This window comes from Acanthochromis polyacanthus, chromosome 16 (assembly GCF_021347895.1).
Source record: "Acanthochromis polyacanthus isolate Apoly-LR-REF ecotype Palm Island chromosome 16, KAUST_Apoly_ChrSc, whole genome shotgun sequence".
Classification (NCBI taxonomy): domain Eukaryota; kingdom Metazoa; phylum Chordata; class Actinopteri; family Pomacentridae; genus Acanthochromis; species Acanthochromis polyacanthus.
Window position 1 is genome coordinate 12,770,060 of NC_067128.1, and position 18,764 is coordinate 12,788,823.

Genomic DNA, 18,764 nt, shown 5'->3' on the forward strand with positions numbered 1-18,764 from the left:
GAATTTGTGTTTAATTATGTTACTGATCATGTGTTGTCTTTGTTAAAAAGAGCAAATGATCAGATATTACTGTCCAAAACTGATGGGAAAGTTATCTTTTACATAGCAAGACAGAATCAGAAATTCAATGCCACATTATTTAGTGGCATCAGTGTCTTTAGATATTGTTAGCTACCTTACCATGAGCTGTAGTGCTGGTTGAAGCAATATTAGTAGCAGAGGATGCTGAGGATGCAGGAGTTGCAGCACTGGTGGTGATGGTGAGTGTAGCCATAACTGATTAGCACAATAAGGCGGCATGTCAGTAACACAAATTACACAAGCACACTATGTTGATGAAACAAACTCCTCGGACCATGTCGAAATTCTTTCTTGATTCAGACAAAAAAATGTATATTTATCAAGAAAATACTTTATGAGATGCGCTGTTCAAATGGGGTTTCCCAAAAGCCTCTTGATGTCAATTTGGTTTAAAGCTTTCCAGTTCATTGAGAAGTTAGTCTAAGTCTATTTATTGTAATTGTCAAGCAAATTTGAAGCAAACTTTTTAAATGGATGAACATACATTTTAAAAGAATATATGAAAAGGAAAAGGTGAATTAGACTTGTTTCCATGGACTTCTTTAGAGCAATAAAAAGGGCTGTTTAGTTTAAGAAGAAAAAGGGCACTCAATTTTGCCCATCTATAGAGAAAATTGGGCAAACTTCTTTAGAAATTCTTTCTGATCGTCCAAGTTTTAATCATTCTTTCATGTAGCCTACATGATAGGTTCACACTATCCAGAGGCGAAAACAATATAAAAAATGGAAACAGCTGATCAGACATGTGAAATAAATTATTACATTACAACTTAGATTAAAAAGATTTTTCCATCGCCTATAAAATATGCAAACTCAAAGAAAACACCTCATGCATAGGAACTTTATTTGCAAAACTGAGGATGTTTTTTTTGATTATTTGATGTTTCTATCAAATTTCCTAATTTCATTCTTTATAGTATATTATGAAAGCACAGCTGATGAGAAGCTAATTTTGTCTACCTCTGCCGAGAAACAAAGATTAAGTCCAAACTACATGTTTCCGAACACAAATCTAACACCGTTATAACTATTGGACTTACACTGACCCCCATGTTTGTGAGGCTTTTGCACCTAAATGCAATGAAAGTTAGGGGGGAGACATTCAATAATTGTTTTTCTTTGCCTTTGCTTGTATGGTAAGTCTAGTGATGCTTGTGGCAAACAAGAAAGCAGCAAAGCAGATGAAGCCTTACCAGAAGAGGAGGAGGAGCTGGTTGTGCTGGTGGTGGTGGTGGTGGTGGTTGGGGTTAGAGACATGCTAGTGGTAGTAGTTGTAGTAGTGGGGATGGTGGATGTAGATGGAGTGATGGGAGGGAGGACTGGAGATGACAAATCAAGGATGCAGCAGAACAAAAGGGACCACAGATGCAAACCACATTGACGTGGCTGTGCTAAAACAACCACACTAAGTTCTCCACAAACTCCAGATTTGAAATTTCACTGAGAACTCAACTGTCTTAACTCAACCTTATTACTCTAATCAAACAGTGAGAGCTCATTTTCAGAAATTCCTATGAACATTCATTCACCACTATAATTTGGACAAAGAGTGACAGAAAGGTTAATTAAGTAATGAAAACATTTGATGGAGTCATTTTGTCGACGCAGTGGTAGATAATATTTATCCAGTCTCAGTCAAACACGTTCATCTGGACCAGTTGATCAGAACCAAATTAGCTGAGTCTTCTCCTTGGTAGGTAATGAATAATAGAACGAACAAATTAATAATGGAGGGTTTGACTTTTCAGAGGTGGATGAAAAGTAAAATAGCTCCGGGCAACTTTTGCTCAGTTCTTGAAAGGCCGAATGGCGAAGCTTCAAAGGGTTGTGATTTTTATGAAGGAAGCCTATTCAGAAAAACATTAAGGCTAATTGTTTTTGGTGATGAACTGTAAATGATTTCCATAAAACTAAGTCTTTTTCTTGGATATTATATCCAAAATAGATCTTACATTTACAGGAGATGAGGCAAAAGGAAAAGAGAAGGCGACTGAGAATCAGGTGTTTGGCTTCAGTCATCGACAAAAATCAAGTAATAGATGGTGAAAACATCAAAAACTACCTGCACAGCAGTTGAAAAAAATAAATGAAAACCTAAAGAGTGGGGTATGGAAAGGAAAACGGTGGAAAAACCAGAGTGTAGGGAGGAATAAGAGTGGAAGGGAGGTGTAAGAAGCTACCGGTTGCTTTTCATTGTGATCACTTGTGTCTCAAACTCACATCTTAACTCCTGTTGAGAATGTGACTTGTAGGATATGCCTCTCTCCTCAAGGAATATCTAAGGAATTGGAAGATCCTCCATGATGCACGTTTTTTGGGTTGAGGAGTGAACATGAGGAAGTGTAAGTCAGCATAATGAAAAGCACTCAGACAGAAGGGTCAGAATCAGGCTGCATGAGAGGGAGGAGGATGAGGGTTGCTTACCGTGGGTGTTGGCATTAGTAGCATGGATGGTGTTAGTGGAGTCAGTGGATGAGGTGGCGGGAGAGGAAGCGGCTGGTGGAAGTGGCAAGGTGTTGGGATGAGAGAGAGAGAGAGAGAGAGAGAGAGAGAGAGAAAGATTCAGAGGATGATGAATGGTTGGGAGGTTGCATGATACATGGACCTACTAAAATCATGAGGTAGAGGCGTACACAAGAAATGTTTCAGGTCGCTTCATTCCATAAAATATGCAACTGGTTCTCCATACCAATCACAGCCCAAGATCATCCAAGTGTGGTAATCATTCAAAACTGGAAACATGTCCTCAGAAATGATTCAAGATCTAGTGTAATAATATGGCTCATTTCATTTCTCACTAATGGATTTTTTGAGACTGTTTTTGCACAAACCAATATCAACCAGCGAGCAAACGGAGTGTCTTTACGAGCTCAGAGTGTTATAAGAAAACTTACCAGTTCCTTGTCCATTGGATATTTTGCTCAAGGTGAACCACCTGAAATTGCCTCTGAGATCAAGGTTGACAACAAAAGTAGCTGAGCCAACAACAATTCTTAGGTCCCTGGTTTATTGCCTGGTGGCGTTCAGAAGCAAAGAGTTCTTCAGGTTCTTAAGGACAATTGGCCTCATCCATTAGACAATTTTGCTGTATTTGTGCATGTGTGATGATACACACCATTTTTCTCAATATATTACCACTTTACTTTTCTGTCTTTGTGCTTATTTTCAGGTGGTCGATTGCACCTGTTCTGATACATGTCAGCTCCAAAGGAGCACATTCATTCCGCTGTAATGGGAGTAATGCATAAATAAACTATGGACACACATTTAACTATGGATCTTAAAGACAGAAATGGGCCTCAATGCCTTCAGACAGCCATTAGAGGCCTGTTACAAGGTCTGCAGGGTTGCTCTTGTACATTTATTACAGGTTATGTGGAAAGACTTCAGGCCAAGGTGGCTCGTACCTGTATGAGGTTTCTAACAAGGCAACCATACGTTGACGGACTAATGAGATTAATTCAGTTAATACCAAGTACATTTCTAAATGCTCCATACTGCATTAAGCAGCGACATTAAAAGCAGTTTTATTCATCCAGGAATAAAGAGAAACGTAACGCTGGAGATCTATTTCCCAATGACTCACGTGCTGCCAGACTTGTGGTGAATTCTGCATTTGATCAAATTGCATCGTTGAACCAAAACTGTTTATACAAGAAAATGTGCCTGAAAGAAAAGTCCTCCAAATTTGTCGCTAATAAAGGAAAATTCATTTTAGATTCCATTAGAATCATCTGTCTTTTGACTGGTGGTTGTGTTTGTGTTCTTCCATATCCCATTCAAACAGAACTGCCTTTTCCTGAAGGGTTCCACCTGAATCAAAGCTACATTTGCTGAAGCACAATTCCTCTCTCTCGGGATTCAGCTCTAGACCAGGACCCCAACTTGCTACCGGATCCAGTGGTTCTGGTCTTTAGCCAACCCTGCATTGACCGATCCAGTTCCAGGATCTACTCTATAACCATGTTAGTCCTCTCTCATGGCCTGTTGACCTGCCGGAGCTGCTGCAGTCATTTGCATTCTGCGACACAAGCTGCTGCCTAATTGGCTCCACTCCCTTCCTCTCATAAGCACAATCTCACAAAAACTGACCTTTAGAAAAATGTCCCTCTGAGGCCTCTGTAGCTGTGGATAGTGTGAGAACTGACATTTCAGGAGTTGGGTTGGGTCACGTTATCAGCTGGCCCTCAGCTACTGTTTCTGACCAACTAAGTCCCAGAACACATGACCTCTTGGAGTAAAGGCGACCGGCTAGAGTTAGTTTTTCTTTAGGTCATGATCTGTATATGGACAGCATTCTATTTTTATTGGTTTCTGCTGCAGCTGAACAGCACTCTGGAGTGGTTTAGCTTTAGAAATGTTCTGCGGTTTCTTCACGTACGTTCCTCTCAGGACACAGACAGGTCATTCAAGGAAAATGTCCTTAACACAGGACGCCTGAGGAGATTCTTGTCCACATGGGTTTGGTGAGAGTGTGTGCCACAAGGCTCCTTTCTCACACACTTGAACTTAAGAATATTAAGCTAAGAATAAACAGTGCAAAGCATCTTTCTGCTCTACAAGAATGTGCTCATTTTAACCAATTTGATTGAGATTCTTGTCCTTGCTTGACCTCTTTTTTACAACTAGTCACTGTCATGTATACAGTGCAAAATCATGAATGAAGCAGGTGCACAATCTGTACAAAGCATGGCAGACTGAATATTTAGATTCTCGACTCAGATAAGAAAACCCAGCACAAAAACCTTTCCTTGTTTCTAAGTAGGTTTAATGTCAAGATTCAGTGAAAAAGCTGGAAATGTGAAGTATCTCCATCAACTGTTTACCTTCAATGAACTAATATTCATATAAGAAATGTTGATGGAAACACACATTTAAAAGCACATGTTGCTGCTTAAATTAAGTACGCATCACAATTAGGTCAGTTCAGTCAATCAGTTATTCTAGCCCTTATTTCACACATCTTTGTCTGGTATATGTAATGTAATAGAGACAGTGCTTTCATGTTGTCAATGCAGGAAATGCATTTCTTTACGGATGTATACAAACTTCACTACAGCCAATGGAGACAAGAGAATCTTCACATACTTTGCTACAAGATACATGAACCAATGTACATGCCATCTGTACATAACACAGCTAGCATGTGCTACATCTACACAATTTGACTGTAAACATAGTCAAGCAACTGAACAGCATGATAGTGAATTAAGCTTTTCAACTACCAACACAGTCTCTCCTAAATCCACATACTTGAGGCAAATTCTGGACCAGAAGGATTTTCGCAAATATATAAAAGTTCCAAGAGGTTACTTATAGAATTAATAGAATTTCAGTTGACTCACTTTTAACATGAGATAAATCTCATTAATCCCTCACCGGGGAGCGCACAAAATGAGGCAACATGCTAATTGTTTAGTCAGCAGAACGTCCAACACCTAGTTCCAAAAAGTCAAAGTGATTTCACATTGCTTCGACCAGTGATTATCAGTTGCGAATGACCAGACAGTCACATCAATACAACTTTCTCATCATTCATTTTTTCCCCCATCTTCTCTTCGCATCCTGTCACTTCACCTTTTTCCAGTTTCATCCTCAAATGTCCTCTCTCTCTTCCTCCTTCTAACTATCTTTTCAGAGTAGTTGGACAGTATTTGGAGAGTTCAGATGCTAGAATATGTTCAGTGCTTTCGGGAATGTTGGAGCATCTTTGTGCCAAGCGTGAGTTCATCTTAACAAGATGTCCAGAAACCATATTTGGTGGTAAAGCAGCTTTAAGGGGTTCAGGAAAACCTCTGGGGCACTGGGACTTTGAAAATGTCTTAACACAGCACAAAGAAAAGAGACTGACAGCAAGAACAATCATCTCTGTGAAGCTGAACGCGAGGTGTATGGATCTGATGCTGCCAGGGCTGAGGGTTTGATTCCCATTAGGTTCATCCATTTTAAAAATGGATGTGGTCATGGAGAAAACCCTCAGTTATATACATGGTTCTTGGACGCAGGTCAAAGGTTCCATTTCCTGTGTACTTCTGTGTTTCAGTGGAAAATTCAAGGTATCAACACTGCCAGGGTTCAGTCCCAGCAGAGTCACAGAAGACAACAGTACACTTGCGGTTTATGTTGAAAACTCTTTGAAACTTTGAGCACGTCTTAGGCCTCCATGAAAATAGACATCGAAGTGAATTGACTTATTTCCTAAACACTGTCAAGTACATTGACTTTCAGTCTCTCACATCTGTCATCTTACTTCTCGTTGTTTTCTCAAGTCCTTGGGTCTGCTTGCATCTTTTTTGATTCCCATACTGCCAGATAGTAATAGGAACTGTATCTATGAGTGACAGTTTTGAGATAGAAAGATATTTTCAAAAGACATGAGTGAGTCTGCAGCACTAATGGCACATGGATGAAGCAGACGCTCAACAAAGGAGACTTTTCCAGTGACTTCCTGTTTAAAGGGCACCATTAGTTTCCGTCAATCCACTGTTCCCAGTAAATATCTATTTGGTGATTGGCAGATCAAAAAACCTCCAGGTAAATATTGAGCTTGAGTTGTTTGAAAAGTTAAGCTTCACATTTTTTTTTCAGTTCGTATTTGGCTGCTTGGATTATTGCTGTTGTTGTTTGCTGGTTTGGAAAACTGTCAATCACTGTGATTGAAACCACCGGAAACAGTGAACCTGATGGCCTTTCTGAGCAGACTAACCAATAACACTTTTAGTATACAGGGTGGGGAAGAAAAAATGTCCTGTCAGGTAAAAACAACTATAAATGGGTATAACTTTTTTTTATTCTTTGGAATTTTGAATTGATTTCTTGAAGAAAACATATTTAAAGCTTTTAGAACATGTTTATTCAATATATCCTCCATCAGCCATGATGAAGGCCTCGATACAGCCTCTGAAAGAGGCACAGGCCCTCCTGATATCCTCCTTGGGGTAGGCCTCCCATTCCCTGGAGATTGCAGCCTTCAGTAAATCCATATTGGCATGAGGGGTGGCATTAGTCCTCAACTCAATGGCGCCCCATCAGAAAAAATCCAGTGGGTTTAGATCAGGTGAGCTCGGGGGCCAAATGCCTTTGGACCAGAAGTTCGCCATATTCTACTCACAGAACTTTTGGACCTTGTTTGATGTGTGAGCGGGAGCCCCATCTTGCTGCCACACATAGTTGTTGTCAGAGTAGGTGGCCTTCAGCCAGGGCAAAACGGTGTATCTCAGAACTTTGTAGTACACATCAGCCCCAATTTTCTGATCTGGCTTTAAGAAGTAGAGGGGCATCTTATTGCCATCTGAGCCCAAGATTCCCAGGACCATCTGGACATCTCTTGGTGCCCAAACTGGATTGTCTGGCATGCTGGATGCAGCGAATGGTCCTCTCACTGATGCCAACAATCTTGGCAATGTCCTTCTGAGGGATTTGGGCATCCAAGAGATCACAAACCCTATTGCGTTTTGCTTCTTTCTTGATCACTTCACAATGCACCAAGGTCTGACAAATACTAAAAAAGACTGGTTAAAGGTAAGGAACTTTGATTTAATTATTGTTTTGATTACCCTCACCATTTGGGCAGGACATTCAAATTTGTCAATAGGACATTTTTGCTTCCCTGCCCTGTAAATTCAAAGGTAAAATTCTTAGAAATGCTTTTGCTTATCAGCTCTTTGCATGAGGCAGAAGTAATTACGCAAAATCAGAAACAGGTATCTATTTGGTAAAAAGAAACTAAAATAGACATTAGCTGTGTATTATATCAGTTTCTTGTTAAAAATCAAGTTAAATGTACCAACCCCCCCAAAAATATCCATTTTTTACAGCTTTGATTGTAATTAGGACTCTCTGTAATCTGCTGAATCCCTATGAGCATTTTCACTGCTTGAGATCCTCTGGCAGGTCCTTACTCACTTTTATCATTTGGCTTGTTCCTAAAGGATTGTCACTGTATTAATTTCAAAAATTGTATCTCATTATTTTCTGAAGTTTTTGTTCTTTTTCCTTTTTTTATATGTTTGTTTTGCAAAGGACTTTCTATCTTGTGCTTTTGAAGGGTACTATATCAATAATTTATTAGTACTATTACATAATGTTTTTTGTTAATGTTTACTTAATCTTTAAATAAAGTCCTGCTGCAGTAAGAGTTCTTTATAATACCAGAAAAGGTAAATCAACACATCAGTTAAGCGTAGCAGTATTGAACTTCCCCATAGCACTGATGATGGAGGGTGATAAATTGCCTGTCATTTGATATACTTTGTAGCAGGTGTGAAAAAACAACTTGGAAACAGTATTTGTCTTGCTCAGTATTAGATAAATCAACCAGTGGTGTAAAAGTAGTCATAAATAACTGCTGCTGGAAAGCAGGTGATCTGCACATCACATCAATGATTACTGCCACAGATGCTTTCTTAGTCTTAAAAAAAACAGTCTATTTCTACTTTGTAGTGTGTTATAGATGAAAGAAAGGAAAGAGAACACGTCACAAAAAAAGATTCCACTCGGCTGTCATGTTCATCAAAGAAAGGAAGCAAATAAGGAAAGCTGTGGCTATTTTCTGCTTTCAAGCTTTTTTTTTTCTTATCACCTGCTGCAAAGACAGCGTTCACAATGGAGGTGTGTTTACTTTTCCTACCTGGGCAGCCCAGTCCAGGGGAGTCACAGTTGGTAGTGAGTGGTGTGTTGGTGGGCAGGGAGACACCTTTGTAGAAGGGGAGGACAGATTAAAAACAGAAAGTCATGACTGTGCTGACATTTTCATGCATTAACATAATAATAACATGATAACATAATTTTGGAAAGATGAAGTACAATTTTCAATATGTTGTCACAATATCTACATTTGCCTTTCACCTTAAATTGATTAGTTGGTGAGTTAGTTAGTTTTTAGTCTGATAATCACACTGAAAATGGCAAACATGCCCATTTTAGTCATCCAAAGACAAAGTTACATGAACACTGCCTTTATTTTAGATGATGGAATCATAAAATTTGGGCAAAAAAAAAGAATAGAAAGTATAGTAAAAAACATCAGGAGGAAAGATGCTATCCCCAACTCATGCAAATAATTGAAATGATGTCACAATTTTGACCACAAGCAAAGATAAAAAGTTAAAATTTTGTCTGTCATAATCGCTGAAGGGGCTCTGGGTCAAACTTAGTTTGCAGTCGCCCACTGACCCTCATTATAAATAGTACTTTCCTTATTGCCTGAGCCTCAAACCAACACAGCAACAGCTCTGATAACTGATCAAAATTACAAACTCAAAATGTGGGAGTCTTTAAGTGCTGGCCAGACAACACAAAGTAATTTGAATATGTTAACTTAGACTTCAGGGAATAATGATGTTCATCTTTCTCTATTATCAGACACAGTGAGATAATGAGGCTAATCACTGACTAATGCCTACAGTTCTTCTGTGATGGAAATCTATGACCTTGCCTGAAGTTTCCTGTGCGTTAATTACTCGACACACAGACAAAAAAACTGAAGTACTTTAGTGAAACAGAACAAATGAGCTCTATTACTAATTAAACTAAAACCAAAACATTGAAAAAGAAGTAAGATTTTGAGATGAGGAGCCTCAGCTGATTCTAAATACAAAGGCCCTCATGCACAAAAGACAGAACAGGTCATTTACCAGCGACGAGTAGAACAAGTCAGTCACAGGAGTGACTTTTACCTACAAGGGTGTTGTTCATGTTCATGGTTCCAGTCATTGTTTGTTTGGTTTAGGAAAGATGGCTTGGGGTAAAACACCCTTTTCCAACTACAGCAAGCTTCTTCTGCATTTCTTCACTAAGGTGGTAAGTCCCACCATCTAAAAGGAGCAACAGTAACGACACAACTGCCTGTCAGAAAGGTTTGGAGACTTTACACACACTACATGCATTAAAACAAAGATCATCTATGTTTTATTCCCATTAAACAATCTCCTAGTATTGTGTCATTTTCTGGTGAGGTCTAATTAAGAGGTGGAAATTTCCCCCCCCAAAAAAGAAGTAGACAGACAAAGAGTAAATCTGGGTTTGTTGAGTTCCCAGAGCAATTATCAGATTTGCCTGATTGGTAATCAGTCTTGAACTGAGAACATATGTAGTGAAATTTATAGACGCCCTAAATGTTGATGAAACCCCTAAGTTTTCATGATACGTTAGAGTACACAAAATGCATGCTAAAATAGCTGGTGGTGCCAACCTCAACCAGCAATGCAGGACTCATCTGTCCAGCTTCAGTTTTGCCTCTGATTTTTACAACCCCCTCATAACCATGCATCAGTGCAATTGTTCTTTACACATCCAGTCCATCCTATGCACATATTGGAAAAAAGGTGGTGTACTCCCTGTCCAGACAGCCAGTCTAGTAACATGATCATCTACTTCTCAAAATCTTTGCAGCTTTAACAAAAAAGTTTCCCACACTATTTTTGATATCCTGTAGATTTCCTATCAATCAGACTTTGCGGTTCGTGCTGGGACACAGATTGGCTGCTTGCAGAGATCAAACCCCTAAAGTTTTATGTCAGGGACAGTCTGTCTAACCAACTGCGTGCTTGCAGCAGCCAAAACTCAAGCGCTCCTCAAGTACTTTGGCCATTTGAAATGCAATCCGGAGCCGGTCTGCGGCCCACACATACTGAATATTCACAGGGCCTTCGGAGGGAGTGGGAGCACGGACCAGCAGAGAAAGCAGAGACTTTGTTTGAGAGGAATGTGTTTGAGAGATGTCAGCAAATCATCGTAACAATCAGCCGAGTGGAAAAGCAGGAATTCGGTAATCGTGGATGGCATGTGCTTCAAAAGAGGTGAGGAGGGCTGAGGAATTGTGCCCAGTCATAATCTACCTCTTTCTCTCTCTTTCCGTCACCTGTTGTCCTTCTCCTCTTTCTTCTTTCACTTTTTTTGCTCCACTGCTTTTTCTCTTACTTTACTGCTTCACCTCCTCTTCTTTCTCATTCTATTTTTATTTCATCTTCCTCCTCCACTAGAAAGGCATGCGTCTTTCTATTATTTTCCTTTCCTTCCCTCTTTTTTTTTTTTTTACACATTCTGCACCTAAATCTCTCACTTTCCCTAGCTTCCCTTATCCGTCTCTCTTCTTGTTCCATTTTTTCTCCATCCTAAGCTACAGTAGACTTTATGACCTAAGTGGACAGATACACCAGTGAAGAGTAAATGGGGAATGAGCAGAGCAGATTGTGATAACAGTGTTCAACACCTCACCTCAAAACACTTTAGGTCTGACGGTGCTTTTCCGCCTTTTGGGCTCCTTAGTTGGAAATCTTAAGGCTGCTGGACAAAGCCAGCTATAAAAAGAATTGTTTTTTCCCCCCAGTTTGGTGTAGAAGTGCTTGTTTGGCCTGCACAGAGCGCTGACCTCACCTCAGTCCAACACCTTTAGGATAAACTGGACCACAGACTGTGAGCCAGACCTTATTATCCAATATTAGCCTTGGATCTCAGTAGAGCTCAGGTCATGGTGACAGCATGCTCAGCAATGTCCCTTTAAATGTTTTCCAGCTCCTGAGCAATTCGAAGATGTCCCCAGGCCAGGTTATACAATCTGTCCTCCTACTTGACCCTGATCTGAAGCCTAAACCACTTCAACACAGCTACTTACTTGCACTTTATCCAGTACACGAGTGACCCAACATCATTTTGGCATTCTGAAGAAACTAATATCTGCTGCCAGCATACTCTCCCTTCCAACTCATCTCGTATACATACTTGATCATGACCCTTTGGTGTCAGTTTCAGATGCACTGGACACTCTTCAACATAGTTATTCAATAGAACATATAGTGTATACACATAAACTCCTCAGAAGGAGGTTGGACAGCTGGTGGTGACAATAATCAGAAATGACGAGACAGATCTCGTCAGTGGAGTTCCCTGTATATCTATTAGCCAGGTTTTTGCTCTTATTATTAATTTTTTAGTTGCAAGGTATTAAAAAAGATCATGGCTTGTGTTAAAATGCACACTTTCTGAATATTAACCACGCATAAGAGGCAACAAACTCCCTTCTGCAGCAACCATCTCCATTTTAATCCTTACTGCATCTTTGTCTGACATTAATGGAGTTCCAAAGAAAGTTTAATGGACCACCATGCATGTTGAAAAAACATGACACTAAAGGGGCACCTTGTGAGTTACAAGCCGACGCTGCAGGGATGCTATAGCGGTCATGACCCAGCATCCATGCATGAGAAGTTGGGATTGAAATCAGGTTGCCGCTGCTTGTGTCCATGACCTCATTGGTTTGGTCTCTACCCAAACCTCATGGCCGTAGTTGTGGACTCAAATGTATATGGATCAAGTGGGAAAATTGAAAGCTTTGACTTAGCTCAGCTCCAGCGGTTCGGTATGACACCTGCATAACCGGAGACAATAAACCAACCCCTCGAGACATTTTTATTCTTCACTTGGAGCATCAACTCAACCTGCAGAGAGCAATCCATTGTTTTCTGGCAGAGAACCAAGGCTTAAGGCTGGGACGAGGCACTGACTGTCATCACAGCTGCTTCACACTCTGCAAATCACCTCAATTCATGCTGAAAGCAATGGTCTAATGAAGCTAACAGAACAACACCATCCGCAAAGAGTAGAAAGGCAAGTCTGACGTCCAAAAATTGGACGTTCATCAGAAAACAGGGGAGTGTGATTTCAGGGTATCTACATGCTTTAGTCTATCCATTCTCCCCTTTTTTTGTCTTTTCCTCTTCTCTTGTCCTTGCCAGCTCTATTTCTTCTGAGTGGGATGCCGTGATGAGGGAAAACAAATGCAGCTTTGTGCTGATCTACGCACAAAAAATGATCAGGTATTTGCTCATATTATGCTTTCATTGTTGTAAAATCTGTAAGGAGAAGCATGAACAGAAATGTACAAATCCATGCATTTATATCTCCATGTATTTACTGTTACTTATGCAGAAAAAACAACTTTCCTGCACACTAAGTCAAAGCAGAGACTCAAGTATTCATTAAAATACATTTTCCTCTCACTGTAAAGGAAGGCATTCACATTGGTACTGTACGTCTTTATCAGGGTGTCGCTGTGGTGACAGCAGCTGATGAATTATAATTAATCTAATCACTCAGCACCAGGCAGCAGGCTGTAATTCACTGTCATTAATGGAAAAACATGTTTATTATTCACAGCGAGAGAAGAATTAGGGTTTGTGAATGTGGCTCAAGTAATATTCTGAAGTATTTTCATATAAACTAATAGTTGACACTGGCAGGTTAACCAAGGTTTTCCATTTGATTAAAACACCAAGTGCTTGGTTGGATTTTACTGGGAAAAACATTTCGCTCTCAGCTGGCAAAGACAGAGCAGGATTGAAGTTCTCACTTTGTGGTCTGGCAAGGTCACAGATGAATTAAAGGTACCCTGTGGAGAATCTGACCACTAATAGTTTCACAGAGCCATGTTTTGTTTCTGAATGGGTCCCTGCTGAGCATAAAAAAAGAATTTGTTTTTGTTTGTTTACCAGAAAAGAACTCCACGTGGTGCATTTATAGTCAGTTAACCTGCAGAAACATATAGAGGCTGTGCTAAAAATTGCTCACTTTTTGAATGCAGTTACCGGATCAGCACCATCTGAAAGAGTGTGTGTCTGTGTTTATGTGTCCGTTTTCTCCCTCTGGCATCAATAAGAGATGAAAGACAGCCTACAGTGCACACAGACACACTTAGCAAAGACACAATTTACCTAAGGAAGTACGGACACGTATATATACACACATATAAGAGCAGAGACACACACAGCTGGCGACAGCTCCTTCTGTGCCTCCATCAACACTGGCCTCATTACCAGACCAAAGAGGAACATAAAAAATGGCTTCAAATGGTCCGGGTCCTTTGGTAGCCTCGTAAATAAAGGAAACAACATTTTCAAGGTAAACAAAATCAAACACACCTCTCCGTGTGGAAAGAAAAATGAGTGTGAAATATGCTCGGATGAAATGTCAGGAGTAAACATTCCCTACTGGGTCTGGATGTCCCTGCAGACTGCATTCATAAAAAAAACATATAAAAACTTTGGTTTAAATTTCATTTGGACACTTGATATAAATGTAATGGATTAAATAAGAGAAACGTCCATCAGTCGACTGCACTTTTTGAATCAGCACCCCTCTCGACAAACAATTACAGCAAAAATAGAACAGCACAACCGCAATAATGGAGGATTTGTTGCAGGACTGTTCAATTAAACTGTACTGGTTTTTACCTAGGTGTACCTAATAAACTGCCAACTGGGTGTAGTTTGCTTACAGCTCAGCAAAGACCATGTAGACCATTTGAAAATAAAAAAAAGTGTCTCCAGGTCTTTGGCCAAGCAGCAAATAGGAACATGACTGTATTTTATTAAACGCAGTAATGGAAGTAGACGTCAAAGCCGTGAGAGGGAGAAAAACAATACGGAGCCAGCCAGCAGCAGCGGCTATAAAACTTCCATTATTGAAGAATGGAAAATGTCAGTGTTTGTGAGCTCTGATGCTGTAAAATTGCCTGTCAAAACACTGCCAGTTTCAAATGGGACCTTACCTATCTGGTCCAGTCCTTCCTGGAGCCGTGCAAACATCCAACCAGACAGGGTCCAAGGGCTCAAACACAACATTATCTCACTCAGATAATCCCCAAAGTGTTGCTTCCCCACAGAGCTGTTTCAACCCTATTCTCAATCGGTTTCTGCATGTTACACTGTACAAGTAAAATATAAAACTTTCCCAGGCCTGTTTAAGAGAGTACTTTAACCACTGTTACATCATCATATCAAGTATGAAAAAATGCAATTATTACGTTTTAGTGCTTCCCAGCTGTGTAAATGTCAGGATTCTTAAAGATAAGCCACAGACAATAAAGGGGAAAAAAAGATTTCAAGGGTTCAACTGAACGACTAGTCCATCTAAAGGAAATAAGCAGCTACTCTGATTACTGATTCAATATTCTGGTCATTCTTTATGCAAAAATGCTAAAAATGGGATACAAAATATAAAGATCATGTATGACGGTAAATTAATGTATAGTTGAAACTGATACATAGCAAGAAAAGACAAAGTATTTCCAACTTGGGCAAATAAAATTGAAGACTTTAGAAACCTTATGAGGCTTTTACTTATAGAAATTGAATTTAGTGCTTCATACTGCACATGACATTTATATGGATCTGTATCTATTCAGAAATTCTTTGACCTGTGTGTGAACCTCTTGCCCCCCCTCTTTGCACAAAACCCTGTGCGCTGCCGGTAACATCAGATTATTTTTAATCACCGAACAGCAGACATCCGTGAATGAGGAGTCAATGGAGCATTTTTTGGCTCTCCAAACTAATCTTCTGTTCGTTTTTTCCAACTGTGGCAATTATCTAGTTTTCCTTCAGGGATCAATTAAGTTCAATTAAGTTGCATCCAAGTAAATTTGCTCGATTTTATTCAGTGCTATAAGCAACATGTGTTTTCACTGTCAATTAAACTGCTGATGAAGCTCATTCCTTAGTCTATAAAATGTTAGAAAATGTTCCCGGAACCCAAAGCGATGTCCTAAAACTGTCCAACAAACAGTCTAAAACCCAAAGAACCTGTCATGGACAGAAAGTTCTCAGGGCAGCTGTGGTGACTGATGAGGTCAAACGGATGCATCAGAGCCTAAAGACAACTTTGTGACCCTCGGGAAAAACGCTGAAAGGAGCAAATGTAGCTTATCTAACTGATGGTTTCTTCTTCCATTGCATAATTAAGCTATTCCATTCATGGGTTGTATTACAAAACAGAACTGCTGCAGGTTGGTTACACTACTGGGTTTACAAAGATGGCAACCTGAGAAAATCAGCAAATTCTGGAGATTGTAGTACCAAGAGAAAGTTCTTACTAAATTCATATCACAACCACTTGAGCAGGCAAACAGTGCTGTGACTATCTGCTACTGTCCCTTTACCAGAAAGTAAGGCTGCCTGCTGATAGTGCACCAAAAGTTATACAATGAGTGGAGTCTTAGTCGACCAGATTTTGATGGACAGAGGCTATCTTCTACGTCGCTGTTCTCTGCTATTATTAGGTAGAAATTACATACACCCCCTGTCAAAAGTTTTAGGACACTTTCTCATTCAAATAAAGTAGAACCTGTCCTACAACTTTTGACATCTACCAAATTTGGTACACATATGCAGCACATCAGACTGAACAAAAGAGTCAGTGACAACCACATTCCAAACCCAACAGGAAGTGAGCGATTTTGCGTTGAATGTCAGATTTTGCCCATTTTTCATTTTTTTCTAGAGCTAACTCCTCCTAGGGGGAAACTCCAATCCACCTCAAATTCGGCCAGTACATGCAGGAGGCCTTAATGATCCAAAGTTATTAAAATCTTTTCCAAAGTCAAAGGGTGTGTCCGTGGCGGCCTCTGGAATTCTGATCCTTTGCCATGAAATTTCAAATGCTGTGTAAATGCCCTGAACATGCTCCAATCTGCCTGAAACTTTAACATGTATGATCAGAGTCCTGCCCTGATTACATCCATATGATGAAATACACCCCCTGTCAAAAGGTGTAGGACAGGTTCTACTTTATTTGAATGAGAAAGTGTCCTAAAACTTTTGACAAGGGGTGTATGTCAGTCAGGAAATCCAAATGTAGGATCATTTCAGAGGGTAAAGGATGATCTCAAGAAGAGGACATGCAAACACAGGAGTTCCTCGAGAAAAGTTGTTTGGCGGCAAGGACCAACTCCAGTGGGGCTCATTGGTCCAGTCTCAGAAAATATACACAGTACACTCTGTTACCCTAAATGGTATTCACACAGAGAAGGCTGATCAAGAGACACACAAAGGGCTGGTAAAACTTTATGGCTCTTTTGATGATCCATCTGACCACCAGTACAGGGACTAGGTGTCTGTTTTGACAGGAAGTCAGCACAGGCCAGCGACAGACTCATGGCAGCATGTAGGTTCCTATACCTCATGTGGTAATTTACTGAGGGCATGTTGCTTGCCAGCTGCCATTTTGAGGTCACATCACGGCATAACAAGTTCAAGAAGCACTTTACCAGTAAGAGCTGATCTGACTGATAGTTTCTTTTGTGACAGTCGGTGCAGCTGCATCATTCACGTGGAACGTGTGCAGAGTCTGTGCACCAGGATGAAACTGTGAGTGACACTGCAGACAACAAGTGGAGTCTGAGGGACACTCACAATTCATCAAATCATCACAGACAAAGAGTGGTTTGAGAACCACTTCTAGATGTCCATTTCTGGGCAAGAGTTGAATTCCAACACAGCTGCCAGAAGTGGTATTATTAACCCCCTTAATGCCAGGCAGGTTCTGTGTGTGTTTTGCTCCGGTCACATTTTTTTCACTCATTTTTCATTTCAGTATAAAGTCCTAGAAGAAGAGGGAACTCAAAAATGACTTTTGTGTAGTATGACAGTCATAATGCCAAAAAGTATTTCTAAAGAAAAAAAAAAGCTAAAAATCAGTGACTTTTCATTTTCTGTGAAAATCAAAAAACATGAAATTAACATGTACAACATTTTTCCAAGGGTCCACAGGTGTTACCAAAACTAGAATAATGTCTACTCCGCATACAATAGATATCTAAATACTTACATTTTTAATTTATTTCCACACTCCTATCTGCTCTGAGTAAACACAGCCTGCAGGTCAGACTACTTTAGCTGAAAAGTTGCTGAAGTTTTTTTCATGCAACTGTTAGTCGGAGTCGAGTCAGTCATGCTGCTGCAGCTGCAATGATTTATGCAGAATTTTTTGTTTTTACAGAATCTGGTTAGAACATATATTTAATTTTTGTTATTTTTACACGTTTAGAATAAAGTGATTTGGTTAAATACTATGATTTTAAACTGGGATTTGGTTAATTTTCCTCACTGAACCACACGTCACAGATGAGTGGTTCAAGAAAAGTTGAATATTCAATTAGTCTACTTGTCTTCACAGCTTCTGGTTCTAATAATAGGTAAGAATTTCAGCACTATTTTAAAGACAACATGCTTTTCTTACAGTTTGGTTTTGAGGTTCAAAGGGTACAGCCATCTAAAAGACCAAAGATCAACGTATAAGGATTAAAAATGAAACATTATGTTCTATAATAATGTCTGGCTGATGGCACTTAAAAACACAAGTTTATGTATTGCAATTGTTAAACAAAAAAGAGGTTATTGTGCATTCTCGTCCATGCATCGAAGCCCAATTAGCAGAAGCAAACTGATACACACCTCCCATAAACACACACAGACACGGCCATAAGCACACACACTGTAAATTAGCAGGGTGTTAGCAGCACTCACCACTAGCTGGCGCAGCAGTAGTTAAGTGAATGCAATGAGGGTAGCAGACTGTAAAGAGAAGGGCAGATTAGCGGACATCAGTCAAAAAAAGGTTGTTGATTATTTAGGGAAAACACATTTCAATTTTTAGAGACATCACATTGACAAGAAGTTAATTAGCCGATGACGTAATCAGTTAATAATGGCTATAAAATGGAAGAGCAAAAATTACAGTTATTTAATAACAAGCAGAACATACGTAATCAGTCATTAGAGCAATTGTTTTAGAACAGGTTGAAGATGGAGACTCGATCACTGAGGCAGTCAAGACAAGCACAAGATTGAGGTGGTTTGAATGTCCAGGAATTAGACAGCTCCCTCAGAAAACACAAGGATTTATCAGCA

At 39.8% G+C, this 18,764-nt stretch overlaps 1 protein-coding gene across 2 annotated transcripts in view; it reads right to left on the reverse strand.

The window, feature by feature from the left end:
• Positions 1–18,764, reverse strand: part of adgrg6 (adhesion G protein-coupled receptor G6) — a 128,271-nt gene that overhangs the window by 46,489 nt on the left and 63,018 nt on the right. Inside the window, exons 7-8 of one of the 2 annotated variants that reach the window (XM_051936625.1) lie at positions 18,381–18,428; positions 8,711–8,776 (exon numbers count right to left, since the gene is read on the reverse strand). In XM_051936625.1, the coding sequence (XP_051792585.1) occupies positions 8,711–8,776; positions 18,381–18,428 (114 nt within the window). The remainder of the gene's footprint in view (positions 1–8,710; positions 8,777–18,380; positions 18,429–18,764) is intronic. The other variant, XM_051936624.1, reaches the window with a different exon arrangement.